The sequence below is a fragment of the Aquarana catesbeiana genome, linkage group LG01, assembly GCF_042186555.1.
Source record: "Aquarana catesbeiana isolate 2022-GZ linkage group LG01, ASM4218655v1, whole genome shotgun sequence".
Taxonomy (NCBI): domain Eukaryota; kingdom Metazoa; phylum Chordata; class Amphibia; order Anura; family Ranidae; genus Aquarana; species Aquarana catesbeiana.
In genome coordinates, this window is record NC_133324.1 from 59,307,736 (window position 1) to 59,321,211 (window position 13,476).

Sequence of the window (13,476 nt, forward strand, 5' to 3'; positions counted from 1 at the left end):
AGGATGCCACCATTGCTACTAGAAGCTATGCAGAGCTGATGAAGTTAAGCCAGGAAGAATAACTGTGCTAATGATGAAGACACGGTAACAGAACTGGTCAGACATGTGCATACCTCTCAACTTTTTGAGATGGGAATGAGGGACACCTATCAGCAAAAGTATGCAGGCATAGGTCATACCCCTTGCCACGCCCCCTTAAAGGAGAATTGTACAAAAAACAAGATTGGTTAAGCCCACAAGTTCTTTTTTTTTTCCCACTACTATTTCTTTATATTGGCTTTGGGAATTTACAAATGCAGGAATTTAGAAATCAGATGAAAGTTTCAGTGCTGGAAAACACTTTTTAATAGATAAAAAGTGCATTTTATATACATCTATATAGATCAGACCAAAATGAGGGACAAATGAGGAGGAATGAGGGACAGAGGGACATTGCTCCAAATCAGGGACAGTCCCTCAAAATCAGGGACAGTGGGGAGCTATGCATGTGCTGAACGGTGTGGCAGTTAGTCGGCTATATCAGTACAGAGCACTGCAGTGTAGGGGCAGAAAGCATTTAATGCCCTTCAGGTGGCATTTTCTAGCTGGAGGCATTCCCATGCAAAAATAATTTACAAATCATAACATACAGGGGAGTACAGGACTATAGAAAGACAAAAAAAAAAACATGTGAGATGGGTCTTGGGCCTTCAAGCACACTGTACTGCAGATAAGTGACACTGCCTGGTCCAGGACCCACCCCAGGCTGGACAATGAATGAGCAGCAGCACATTGATAAAATCATCACTCTGCTTTAAAAAAGACATATTACAAAAAGGAGCAAAGCACAAACTCTCTAATTTACTATTTCCTAGGAACATGATAGATGCATACTGAGCAAGTGTATAATTTGACTGTCTAGACTATATGTGAATAATTGTAGTATCAACAACCTGCTGCGCTTTAAAATGAATAAGTGCCTTACAATTAAATGAATTAACATACTTACTCATATGTGTAACACTGCATGTTCACTGCAAACACCACATCGTTGTACGGTTAGGTCCATATACAGTATCTCACAAAAGTGAGTACACCCCTCACATTTTTGTAAATATTTTATTATATCTTTTCATGTGACAACACATAGGCGGCACTGATGGGCACTGATAGGCAGCACTGATGGGCACTGATAGGTGGCACTGGTATGCAGCATTGATAGGCGGCACTGATGGGCACTCATAGGCGGCACTGATGGGCACTGTAAGGTTGCACTGATGGGTACTTATGGGTGGAATTGATAGGTGGCACGGGTGGGCACTGGTAGGTGGTCACTGATGGGCATGAATGGGCACTGGTAGGTGGCACTGATGGACACTGATGGGTGGCACTGATGGACACTGAGGGGTGGCACTGATGGACACTGAGGGGTGGCCCTTTGAGTGCGTGCGCACGCCTACATGTCCGCACGTATGCGCCATTGCTCACCCGCGTGCGCATTCTAGTCCTTGCCTTGTTAGGCTTCTATGCTCAGTTCCTGCTCATGCGCATAAAAATGAGCATTTGCTGCACAGGATCCCTGACACTATCCTATGCATTAACTTGCTCATTTGCATTAACTGTTTTTGCCATTTGCAAAAACCTGAGCGGCACCCCTATACCTCATATAAAGTCCCACATTTTCCCTCATTCTTCTCCCTCTTAATATTATTGATAGGCGGCACTGATGGGCACTCATAGGCGGCACTGATGGGCACTGTAAGGTTGCACTGATGGGTACTTATGGGTGGAATTGATAGGTGGCACGGGTGGGCACTGGTAGGTGGTCACTGATGGGCACGAATGGGCACTGGTAGGTGGCACTGATGGACACTGATGGGTGGCACTGATGGACACTGAGGGGTGGCACTGATGGACACTGAGGGGTGGCCCTTTGAGTGCGTGCGCACGCCTACATGTCCGCACGTATGCGCCATTGCTCACCCGCGTGCGCATTCTAGTCCTTGCCTTGTTAGGCTTCTATGCTCAGTTCCTGCTCATGCGCATAAGAATGAGCATTTGCTGCACAGGATCCCTGACACTATCCTATGCATTAACTTGCTCATTTGCATTAACTGTTTTTGCCATTTGCACAATATAATTGTTTATTTATATGCAAATAGATGGTAGGTTTTCTTTAAACTTCATTGCCCATGTCACTTTCAGGTTTGAGAGAGGTCAGAAAGACACGTTTGTAATGGAAATTGCTGATATTGCACCCTTCAAGAAGATGAGGGTCTGGATAGATGGGAAAGGGAGCCGTCCTGAGTGGTATCTTGATAAGGTAACAAATAAGCGTTTTAATGCTGCCTGCGTTTACGTTAAAGTGAACAGACCCTTGCCACAGTTTATACTTTCCTTCTCTTCGCTTCTCCGGGAACAAGATGCCTTGTTGAAGATCCAAGTTGATCCCAATCAGAGCTTACACAGGGAATCTCCCTGACTCCATGTGACCGCGCTGGTGCATGAACAGCCATTAAACAAGCACAGGCACTGTTGTGTGGGAGCAGGGGGGTGAGCACATGCTTCCTCATACCCAAAAGTACAGAAGACTGAAGGTGTTGGGCGGGAGCAGGGAAGTGAAAAATAAGCTGGTGTGGGGTACCATTGGGGATGGATTGTAAGCTTCTGGTTGTAATTACCAGCTGAATTCCCATTGGGGAGATTTCCCCTCACTTGTTGCCCTTGTTCAAAACCTTCCCCAGTCCAAAACTTAAAGGATGTCTAAACCCAAGAATAAAAATTGTAATGTTTTGCCCGCTTACCATCCCTTAGATATGGTGACTGTATACGTTTTCATTTTTCAAGCTTACAACATCAAGTACAGTAAAAAAAAAAAATGATCTTGCCAGAGGTGCTGTGTCCTTGTCACTTACTGTGGCCTGAATTAGGAATGCAAGCAGTCTTATCTCCCTACATGCTATCTTCTGTAAACCTCTAATTTACCTCCCGCCCTGTAATAACAATGAAAAGACTCTAGGAACAATACATAGGGGGGCGCACATAGGATATCACAGTCAAAGCTAGGTGGGGCACTAATAATTTTCACCGCTTAATCATAAAACAGAAAAAAACTAAATAAGTACATATAAATAAGACTAGAAAATATGAGATTAATGCAGTATGCAATGATACCTTTTTAATATACTAACCTAACACTTACATTGAGGGAAAAAAAAGTATTTGATCTCCTGCTGATTTTGTACGTTTGCTCACTGACATAGAAATAATCAGTCTATAATTTTAATGGTAGGTCTATTTTAACAGTGAAAGACAGAATAACAACAAAAATTTCCAGAAAAACACATTTCAAAAAAGTTAAAAATTGATTTGCATTTTATTGAGTGAAATAAGTATTTGATCCCTTATCAATCAGCATAATTTCTGGCTCCCAGGTGTCTTCTTTACAGGTAAAGAGCTGAGATTAGGAGCACTCTCTTAAAGGAAGTGCTCCTAATCTCAGCTTGTTACCTGTATAAAAAACACCTGTACACAGAAGCAATCAATCAGATTCCAATCTCTCCACCATGGCCAAGACCAAAGAGCTGTCCAAGGATGTCAGGGACAAGATTGTAGACCTACAAAAGGCTGGAATGGGCTACAAGACCATAGCCAGGCACACAAAATAACTGCCAATCTCTCTCGGTCTGGTGCTCCATGCAGAATCTCACCTCGGGGAGTTTCAATGATCATTAACAGTGAGGAATCAGCCCAGAACTGCACGGGAGAATCTTGGTAATGATCTCAAGGCAGCTGGGACCATAGTCACCAAGAAAACAATTGGTAACACACTACGCCTTGAAGGACTGAAATCCTGTAGCGCCGTAAGGTCCCTCTGCTCAAAAAAGCACATGTACAGGATCGTCTGAAGATTGCTAATGAACATCTGAATGATTCAGAGGAGAACTGGGTGAAAGTGTTGTGGTCAGATGAGACCAAAATCAAGCTCTTTGGCATCAACTCAACCCGCCCTGTTTGCAGGAGGAGGAATGCTGCCTATGACCCCAAGAGCACCATCCCCACTATCAAACATGGAGGTGGAAACATTATGCTTTGGGCTGGTTTGATGCTAAGTGGACAGGACAACTTCACTGCATCAAAGGGACAATAGACGGGGCCATGTACCATAAAATCTTGGGTGAGAACCTCCTTTCCTCAGCCAGGGCATTAAAAATGGGTCGTGGATGGGTCCAGCATGACAATGACCCAAAACACACGGCCAAGGCAACAAAGGAGTGGCTCAAGAAGAAGCACATTAAGGTCCTTGAGTAGCCTAGCCAGGCTCCAGACCTTAATCCCATTGAAAATATGTGGAGGGAGCTGAAAGTTCGAGTTACTAAACGTCAGCCTCAAAACCTTAATGACTTGGAGAGGATCTGCAAAAAGGAGTGGGACAAAATCCCTCTTGCGATGTGTGCAGACCTGGTGGCCAACTGCAAGAACTGTCTGACCTCTGTGATAGCCAACAAGGGTATTACCACCAAGTACAAGTCATGTTTTGCGAAGGGGTCAGATACCTATTTCACTCATTAAAATGCAAATCAATTTATAACTTTTTTGAAATGCGTTTTTCTGGATATTTTTGTTGTTATTCTGTCTCTCACTGTTAAAATAAACTTACCATTAAAATTATAGACTTATCATTTCTTTGTCAGTGGGCAAACGTATAAAATCAGCAGGGGATCAAATACTTTTTTCCCTCACTGTAAAAGACAAGCTTTTGCGGACGTGGCACAAGAGACAGTCAGAGACTGCAGACATGGCACAAGACGATCAGAGACAGCAGGCGTGGCACACGAGATGCCCGGAGACTGTGAACGTGGCACAAGAGTCAATCAGACTGCAGACATGGCACAAGAGACAATCAGAGACGGCAGACATAGCACAAGAGACAATCAGAGACTGTAGACATGGCACACAAGATAACCAGAGACTGTGAACATGGCACAAGAGATAATCAGACTGCGGACAGATCATGTGTCTCTAGAGGGCAGGGCCGGTACATTAATCAGACATCATAAAGCTAAAAGCAGCCTCGATTTTGCTTGCCCTACCCTCCACAGTGATGATCTTCATCTGTGCTGTGCCAGTCTACGAGTCCGAGGAAGGCAATCCTGCTCTCTCTGCCCTGCATCTAGCAGAGAGGAGGAGTGGAGTAGGCAGGGGCCAGGACTTGGGAGAGTTCGCTGTGACCCTGGTAGTTCTGCCACTGCCCTAATTTAGCGAGAGGGCACACGAGGGGGGGGGGTCAAGGAATAACCGAGGGGGCCTGTAGCGACTCCACTGGAAGAGAGGAAGACCTCTTTGTAGTTCAAATAAAGGGAGCAGCCTGGGTGACCACCAAGTCTTCCTCCATAGATACAACTCTCATTCATTGTGAAGAAGAATTGTCATCTAAGAAAAGAAAGTGTGGTGTTCCCAGAACTGCCAGAATTAGTGGAAAAAGATTAAAAGAACTAAGACACCACATTCAAGGAGCTATGCAGCAAAAAAAGACAAAAATGCAGTAATATGTGATAATGTGCGATAATGTTGTGAAACAATACATTTGAAAAAAGCAGTAATATGCGATAATATGCGATATTAATATTATAATATGTGAAACACTGTTCCATATATTATCTTTTTTTTTTTTTTTTTTAATCAAGGATTTATGCATATTTGTCTATTTTTGCTGCATAGCTTCTTGAATTAGCTCACTTTATCACTGTTTCACATATTATCGCATATTACTGCTATATAGGATGGAAAAGGACCTGGGGGTCCTAGTAGATGATAGGCTCAGCAATAGCATGCAATGCCAATCTGCTGCTAACAAAGCAAACAGAATATTGGCATGCATTAAAAAGGGGATTAACTCCAGAGATAAAATAATTCTCCAGCTCTACAAGACTCTGGTCCGGCCGCACCTGGAGTATGCTGTCCAGTTCTGGGCACCAGTCCTCAGGAAGGATGTACTGGAAATGGAGCGAGTACAAAGAAGGGCAGCAAAGCTAATAAAGGGTCTGGAGGATCTTAGTTATGAGGAAAGGTTGCGAGCACTGAACTTATTCTCTCTGGAGAAGAGATGCTTGAGAGGGGATATGATTTCAATTTATAAATACCGTACTGGTGACCCCACAATAGGGAGAAAACTTTTTCGCAGAAGGGAGTTTAACAAGACTCGTGACGACTCATTAAAATTAGAAGAAAAGAGGTTTAACCTTAAACTACATAGAGGGTTCTTTACTGTAAGCATGTGGAATTCCCTTCCACAGGCGGTGGTCTCAGCGGGGAGCATCGATAGTTTCAAGAAACTATTAGATAATCACCTGAACGACCGCAACATACAGGGATATATAATGTAATACTGACACATAATCACACACATAGGATGGACTTGTGTCTTTTTTCAACCTCACCTACTATCTAACTTTGTAACTGCTTTTTTTTTTTAAATTAGGGATAGTCATTTTTGGATATTTGTCTATTTTTTTTTTTTGCTGCATACCTTTTTGAATTAGCACACTTTATTATTGTTTCACAACATTATCGCATATTACTGCATTTTATTTTTTTTGCTGCATATCTCCTTGAATTAGGGGACCATTCTTTTATTATCATTATTTGTTTTAAAGTGTTGAGGTCACTTGCTAATGGTTGCAGCTTTTTCATGTGTATTTTTAGGGTGAAATATTATTTTTTGGTATTTATTTTGTATACAGTAAAACCTTGGTTTGAAAGTAACTTGGTTTGAGAGCGTTGTGCAAGATAAGCAAAATTTTCAAATAAATTTTGACTTGATATACAAGCGATGTCTTGATATACAAGTAGCATCATGTCACAACTGAGTATAAAAGAGAAGAGAGGTGCCTCTAAGTGTAGCAATATGGGTACATTTAATCAGTGGCGGAACTACCACCATAGCGACCCATGCAGGCGGTATGGGGCCCGCAGCCAGGGGGGCCCATGGGGAGGATGAGGAATGCATACTGTGGGGGGCGAGCACCACCCGCACGGTTCCCCAGCCAGGGGAAGTGAGGAGAGGAAGAGGCAAGCTGTCTACGAGCAGAGAGCGAGACAGTCCGCTGTAATAGCTTTCATTAGAATTTCCTGTGTTCCCGGGGCTCACCGTCACATAGTCCCACCTCTTGGCCCAGCGCCTTTGATAGACAGAACACCGGTCCAATGCGGGACATGTGACGTCATCAAAGGCGCCGGGCCAAGAGGTGGGACTATGTGACGGTGAGCCCCGGGAACACAGGAAATTCAAATGAAAGCTATTACAGCTCTCTGCTCGTACGGACAGCTTGCCTCTTCCTCTCCTCACTTCCCCTGGCTGGGGGACCGTGCGGGCGGTGCTCGCCTCCCCCCCTCCACTCTGAGGAAGCCTCACGCTCGCCAACAGCCATTTGAGGGCTGCAGTATGCATTCCTCATCCTCCCCGGTAGTTCCGCCACTGGCTCGCCTCTTCCTCTGCACAGGTGAGGCTGCATTGTGCACGGGTCATGCTGCATTGGGCACAGGTGGGCACAGGCAAGGCTGCATTGGACACAGGTGGGCACAGGTGAGGCATTATTGGGCATAGGTGAGGCTGCATTGGGCACAGGTGGGCACAGGTGAGGCTGTATTGGGCACAGGTCACGCTGCATTGGGCACAGGTGAGGCAGTATTGGGCACAGGTGAGGCTGCATTGGACACAGGTGGGCACAGGTGAGGCTGTACTGGGCACGGGTCACGCTGCATTGGGCACAGGTGAGGCTGTATTGGGCATGGGCAGGCCGCGCAGCATTGGGAACAGGCAGGCCACATTGGGCACAGGTGAGGCTGCATTGGGCACTGGACACGCTGCACTGGGCACGGGCAGGTCACGCTGCATTGGGCACTGGACACGCTGCATTGGGCACAGGTTATGCTGCATTGGGCACTGGACATGCTGCATTGGGCACTGGACACGCTGAATTGGCACAGGCCACACTGCATTGGGCACAGGTGAGACTGCATTGGGCACAGGTGAGGCTGTATTGGGCACTGGACAATGCTGCATTGGGCACAGGCCACACTGCATTGGGCACAAGTGGGCACAGGTGAGGCAGTATTGGGCACAGGTGAGGCTGTATTGGGCACGGGCAGGCCACGCTGCATTGGGAATAGATAGGCCACATTGGGCACTGGTTACTCTGCATTGGGCCAGGTGAGGATGATTGAAGCGCTAACACCAGGTGTTTGGAGTATTTTTATCTGTTGATTGTTAAACTTTCTGGAGTACATATATTGCTATTGTGGTGTAGGATCTGAGCCTGTTGTCCCTCCATCCCTTCTCTCTCCTTTCTTTCTTTCCTTTCTTTCTTTCTTTCTTTCTTTCTTTCTTTCTTTCTTTCTTTCTTTCTTTCTTTCTTTCTTTCTTTCTTTCTTTCTTTCTTTCCTTCCTTCCTTCCTTCCTTCCTTCCTTCCTTCCTTCCTCCATCCCTCATTCAGCTCAGACTAGAACCACACCCCCTTTGAGCCACGCCCTTTAAGCCATGCCCACTATTTAATTTAGGCCCCGCCATTTTTTTGTGGGGGGGGGGGCCATATAACATTTTGCTATGGGGCTCTGTGATTTCTAGTTACGCCCCTGCATTTAATGAAGGTCCAACATTTTGAAACTCGCATGGTTGATGATTAAAATAGGCACATCAATGTATGCAGGCTTCTGGGGTAAAGCTGTCCACATAGACCGTCCTCTGCACCGCCATTGACGTTGTCCCTTCCATGCTGCGCTCAATGAGCGGTTCAAGCCTCGCTTTCAGAGGGTAAGGTGGTAGGTTCCTGGTGGGGATGATCCTGGTGAGTTCCTCGAGCTCCAGTCTGGGTGTTGTATCAGCGATGTAAGGCTGTTAGAGAAGCTTTTCAGCAGATGGTTCGTCCTGTGGCCATCAGGGGGAGGCTGGGGCCGGCATGGAGCGCACAGAAGGTGTGCGTGACATCACGGGCTGTTCAGCAGCTTCCGGCTTCCGGGTACATTCCAAGGGGAGGGCTCGCATGGAGGGAGGATACTAGCTGTGAGGGAGTCTGTGGATAGGCTACGCGCTCGGAGCAGCTGCTCCTTCAATAGGCCTGAACTCACCAGGATCATCCCCACCAGGAACCTACCAGGATCATCCATCTACAGATGAGCCCTTTTTATTTATGTCTTTTGTAAGTGTTTTTAAACTTTGTGTCATTAAAAGTATTCACTAATACTGCACTCAGGTGGCGCTTCCCTTCTTTACCCTCTTTTACATATCACAGAGCCAGCATCTCTGGGGATAGCAGCCGCCTTCTAGATCCATTGCTTCATCAACCTACTTCACACATTGTGAACTGCTACACCTTTTTAACCCCTGGACTGCCAAACCCTTTTTAAACATGTAATCCCATATCCATATGCTTCTAACTGCCAGACCCTCATTAACCCCTGGGCTGCTAACTCTTTAGCCATGGACTATATGCCTGGCCAATCCGATTAATCCTGAATATTGTATACTGTATATGCGCTTGAAGTTATCATTATCTTTATCTGTTGTTACTTCAAGCCTCGCTTTCAGATCGCTCTACTGAAGGGTAGTCTTCCCAGTCACAATTGCAAACTGACAGCGCTGAGAGCCAGAGGTGAGGAGGATGGTCTATGTGGACCGCTTTACCCCAGATCCCTGCATACTTAGATGTGCCTTTTTTAATCATCAACCATGTGAGTTGCTAAATGTTATACCTTCATTAAATGTAACCATTTTGCTACACTTAGAAGGGGCCTCTCTTCTCTTTTATATTCTGGAGCTCCTGCTGGATTTTGCTTCTAATCCCCTTGTGGAGGCTTCCATTTGTGGATGGACATTTTATGGTTACACAACCCATCACATTGCTATAATCTTTTTATATGTACTATAAACTGAAGGACCTATGAATAAATAGTCGTGGAATGAATCAGAGTTTCCATTATTTCTTATGGGGAAATTTGCTTTGATATACAAGTGCTTGGGATTACAAGCATGTTTCTGGAACGAATTATGCTCACAATCCAAGGTTTTACTGTATTCATTTTGGTTGGTTGTGAGTTCCATAGCAACACACAAGTACTTCATATTTATCGCAATAGATATTTTGTTTTGGGTTCAGATACACCTAAAAAAAGTTTTAGAGTTCTGCTCATTGGAAGAACCAAGTACAATGTCTACCTCCCCTTTGCATTGCTAGGCATCCTGATAAATTACAGGTGCTTTTTAAAAGATACTCATTACCTGGTGGATCTTCTCCCAATGTGACAATAACCCTCTGACATATGTCATGTGGTCTGGGCAGATTATACTGAAAAACATGAGTAATGAAGAAGAGACAACGTTCACCTATGGCGACTGGCTCTCAAAGACCAAAGGTGAGAAGAGGCAACTGTCCTGCGAGTTGGCGGCTGTAGTAGATGAGGAAGAGATGGTTGATACCACCACATACATCATACAAGTGAAGACTAGCGACGTCACAGGTATGTTTATGATTGTCTGCTTCTGGTGTAAAAGAGGCAAGATATGTGCTCAGCGTTAGCTGGAACCTCACAGACCTTATGTATGAAAATTGGCCAAATTTCTAAATTTGCCAAACTGTTGAAATGGATAGTCCCTGTACTGAATAAAGGGCAAAATATACAGTGTCAGCCTTTTGTAACTAGCAATCCTGCTTTCATTCCAGTAAATGTTTTTGGTTTATTATTTAAAAGGAAGATGAAGACTTGTTTTTTTGTTTTTTTTTGTTCTTTTTTATTTTTTATAACAGGTGGTGGTACTGATGCCAACGTTTTCATGACCATCTTTGGAGAGAACGGTGACAGCGGGACACTTGCGATGAAGCAGTCGAATAACAACAACAAGTTTGAGAAAAATCAGATGGACTCTTTCCGCTTTCCAGATATGCTAAGCCTGGGCGACCTCTGCAAAGTGCGCGTGTGGCATGACAACTCTGGTGAGTAGTGTGGGGATTATTACTGAGGGGCATGAATGTCAGCCATTGGAATACATAAGGTTGCAGGTAGAGAGCATTTATTAAGGTTGCAAAACACCAAGGTGAATTCAAGATTCTGAAAGCTGAATTCCATCCTTGCACAATTGTACAGGCTCCTCTCCTGTGCTGAAATGCTTATTCTGATTTTACTGCACACTCTGAGCTTCTCACACAAAGGTGAGCTGGACCAGTCACAATGCGGATGGTTAGTTTCCTCCCGGATGTCAGTACACGCATTACAGCAGTATGGTCAGTGCGCGTCTCGGCCTTTTGGCTCAGATCAAGTGGAAGTGCTGTGCCACTAACCTGACCAGGGGTTGGGGTGGTGGCTATGCAAATCCGCTGGTGTGATGGGGAACTGGAAGGTTAGTATCATCAGGAACCGAAACTGGAGCACCTGAACGTAATAGGGGGCCGAGAGTAGAGGTGTGCATCCTCACTGGTCTCACGATTCGATTTGATTACGATTATCTGGTCAATTATTCGATTCCGCGATGCATCACGATGCATCACGATTACTGATGATGGTTTCCATCAAAAAAAATTCAAACATTTAGAAGAACTCCATTTTTTTATTTTATCTGCTTAAAAAAAAAAAGGACACTCCCTGCATATAGCGGGACAAGGACTTGGAAGAGTCCAGGATATGAGGGAGGGGTAGGAACTGAAGAATTGAAGAATCCATGAATATGTCCATTATGTTACCAGCTCTAGAATGGGCAAACTTTTGTTAGTTTAACTAAAGTAAATCTTCTCAATCTTCATTTTGTTCTGTCCATTATTAGTACTCATTTAATTTTGTGATTATTATTGTGATGTATAGAGTAACATAGGGGATGTCAGCTACTCTATATATACCACTGGTAAAAAGAGTGTACCTTAAAATATTTTTGAAATGTTGGCAACTATGCATTTGGTCACTGCCCAAGGGCCACCAGGTCAGTAGGGGGCCCCATGAGAGGCTCCTGGCATCCTGTGATTTTAAAGTGGTAGTAAACTTCACTAACATTACCATTTTTTAGAGGCCCTGAGGTAGGTTATGCTATAATGTACAAGTATGCACAGCATATTAGCACATTGGGGTATACTTACCTGTCAGACTGAGCCCTCCAGCAATTTGCTGTGATCAATCCGGCGGGTCCCGGGCGCTTCCATCTCCACCCGGTCTACCTTCTGAGTCCTGTGCCTTCGGTCACTTGCCTTGGCCGGGCTAGTTGATGTCACTCCCACGCACTCCCACGCATGCTCATGCACATCCTCTCTCTCTCTCATCCGCCCTCCCTCCCTTACCCATCACCCCTCTCTCATTCCCTTTCTCTCTCTCTCTCTCTCTCTCTCTCTCTCTCTCTCTCTCTCTCTCTCTCTATCTCTCTCTATCTCTATTTCTCTCATTCTCCCTCTCTCTATTTAATTTAATTTGTTGTAACAAAAAATTGTTTACATTTTTATTTATTTATTTATTTATTTATTTATTTATTATAAAAAAAGTCCCACCAAGATCCTCAGCACCAGGCCCATGATGTTCTTAATCTGACCCTGGTAAAAATATGTATAGAAATTGTATATATTCATGTAGAAACAATACTTTGGGAACAAGAAAGCTGTACACATTGATAATATTCTTAATAGTAGGTTGATCTTGTTGAAATAAAAAAGGGTACAATATCTAGTGTCCCTATTAAATAGATGGATTACACGGAAGACACATCTTGCTAGGAGCATTGTCCATGGACCTTCAGATGTAGCCGACAGAAGAACTCACACTGTGCGATAGGGAGTCTTTTTGGGAACAAATACTTTCCTTTTCTTTTATAACCTTCCTCTTCCTAATTAGTGAGGCTTGTCAAATCTGCTTTATGAAGACCTAATCTATATTTCAACCACTTCTCTGAATGAAGCCTCTTTATGTAAGTAATTGCCTCTGTTTCATCTGGTAGAGTCTGAGTTGTGTAAGGGCCTATTAGTGGGCAGCTACCTTTTCTCTGGAACCTTAGGGCTGTCCATTGCCCATCCTCAACATCTTCTGCACCACTGACTCAATCCAGCTGACGGCCGATTTGTCAGAAAAACAATTACCATTGTGTGAAGCGGACAGAGTCTTTATCCTCCGGCAGTCTCACCACAGGGGACCAGTCTGGAGAACACATAGCTTTTCCCTTGGAAGATCCTATGTATATCTAAGGAATTCTCTACAAGAATAGAAGCTGACATCTGTCATTAGAGACATAAAGTATTCCAATAGCCTGAGCTAAGATTGACTGTTATTAAACTTTGTTCTTCCCAACCCCCAGTGGACATCAGTAGAGAGATCCCGGTTAAATGTGAAGAGGAAAGGTTTTTGTTGACGAGCTGCAGCATTCTTGAAAAGCAGAACCAAGTCTTCTTAAAGTAGACATTATCATTACTCCCATCATGAATCCAAATAAAAAATAACTAGCCTGTTAGTTTTAAAAGGTAATGGGATGTGCC

At 44.3% G+C, this 13,476-nt stretch overlaps 1 protein-coding gene across 2 annotated transcripts in view; it reads left to right on the top strand.

Annotated features, from left to right (window-relative positions):
* LOXHD1 (lipoxygenase homology PLAT domains 1) overlaps positions 1-13,476 on the top strand; it is a 359,211-nt gene that overhangs the window by 313,671 nt on the left and 32,064 nt on the right. For both annotated transcript variants that reach the window (XM_073619032.1, XM_073619042.1), the window contains exons 41-43: positions 2,185-2,302; positions 10,318-10,495; positions 10,783-10,968. In XM_073619032.1, the coding sequence (XP_073475133.1) occupies positions 2,185-2,302; positions 10,318-10,495; positions 10,783-10,968 (482 nt within the window). The remainder of the gene's footprint in view (positions 1-2,184; positions 2,303-10,317; positions 10,496-10,782; positions 10,969-13,476) is intronic.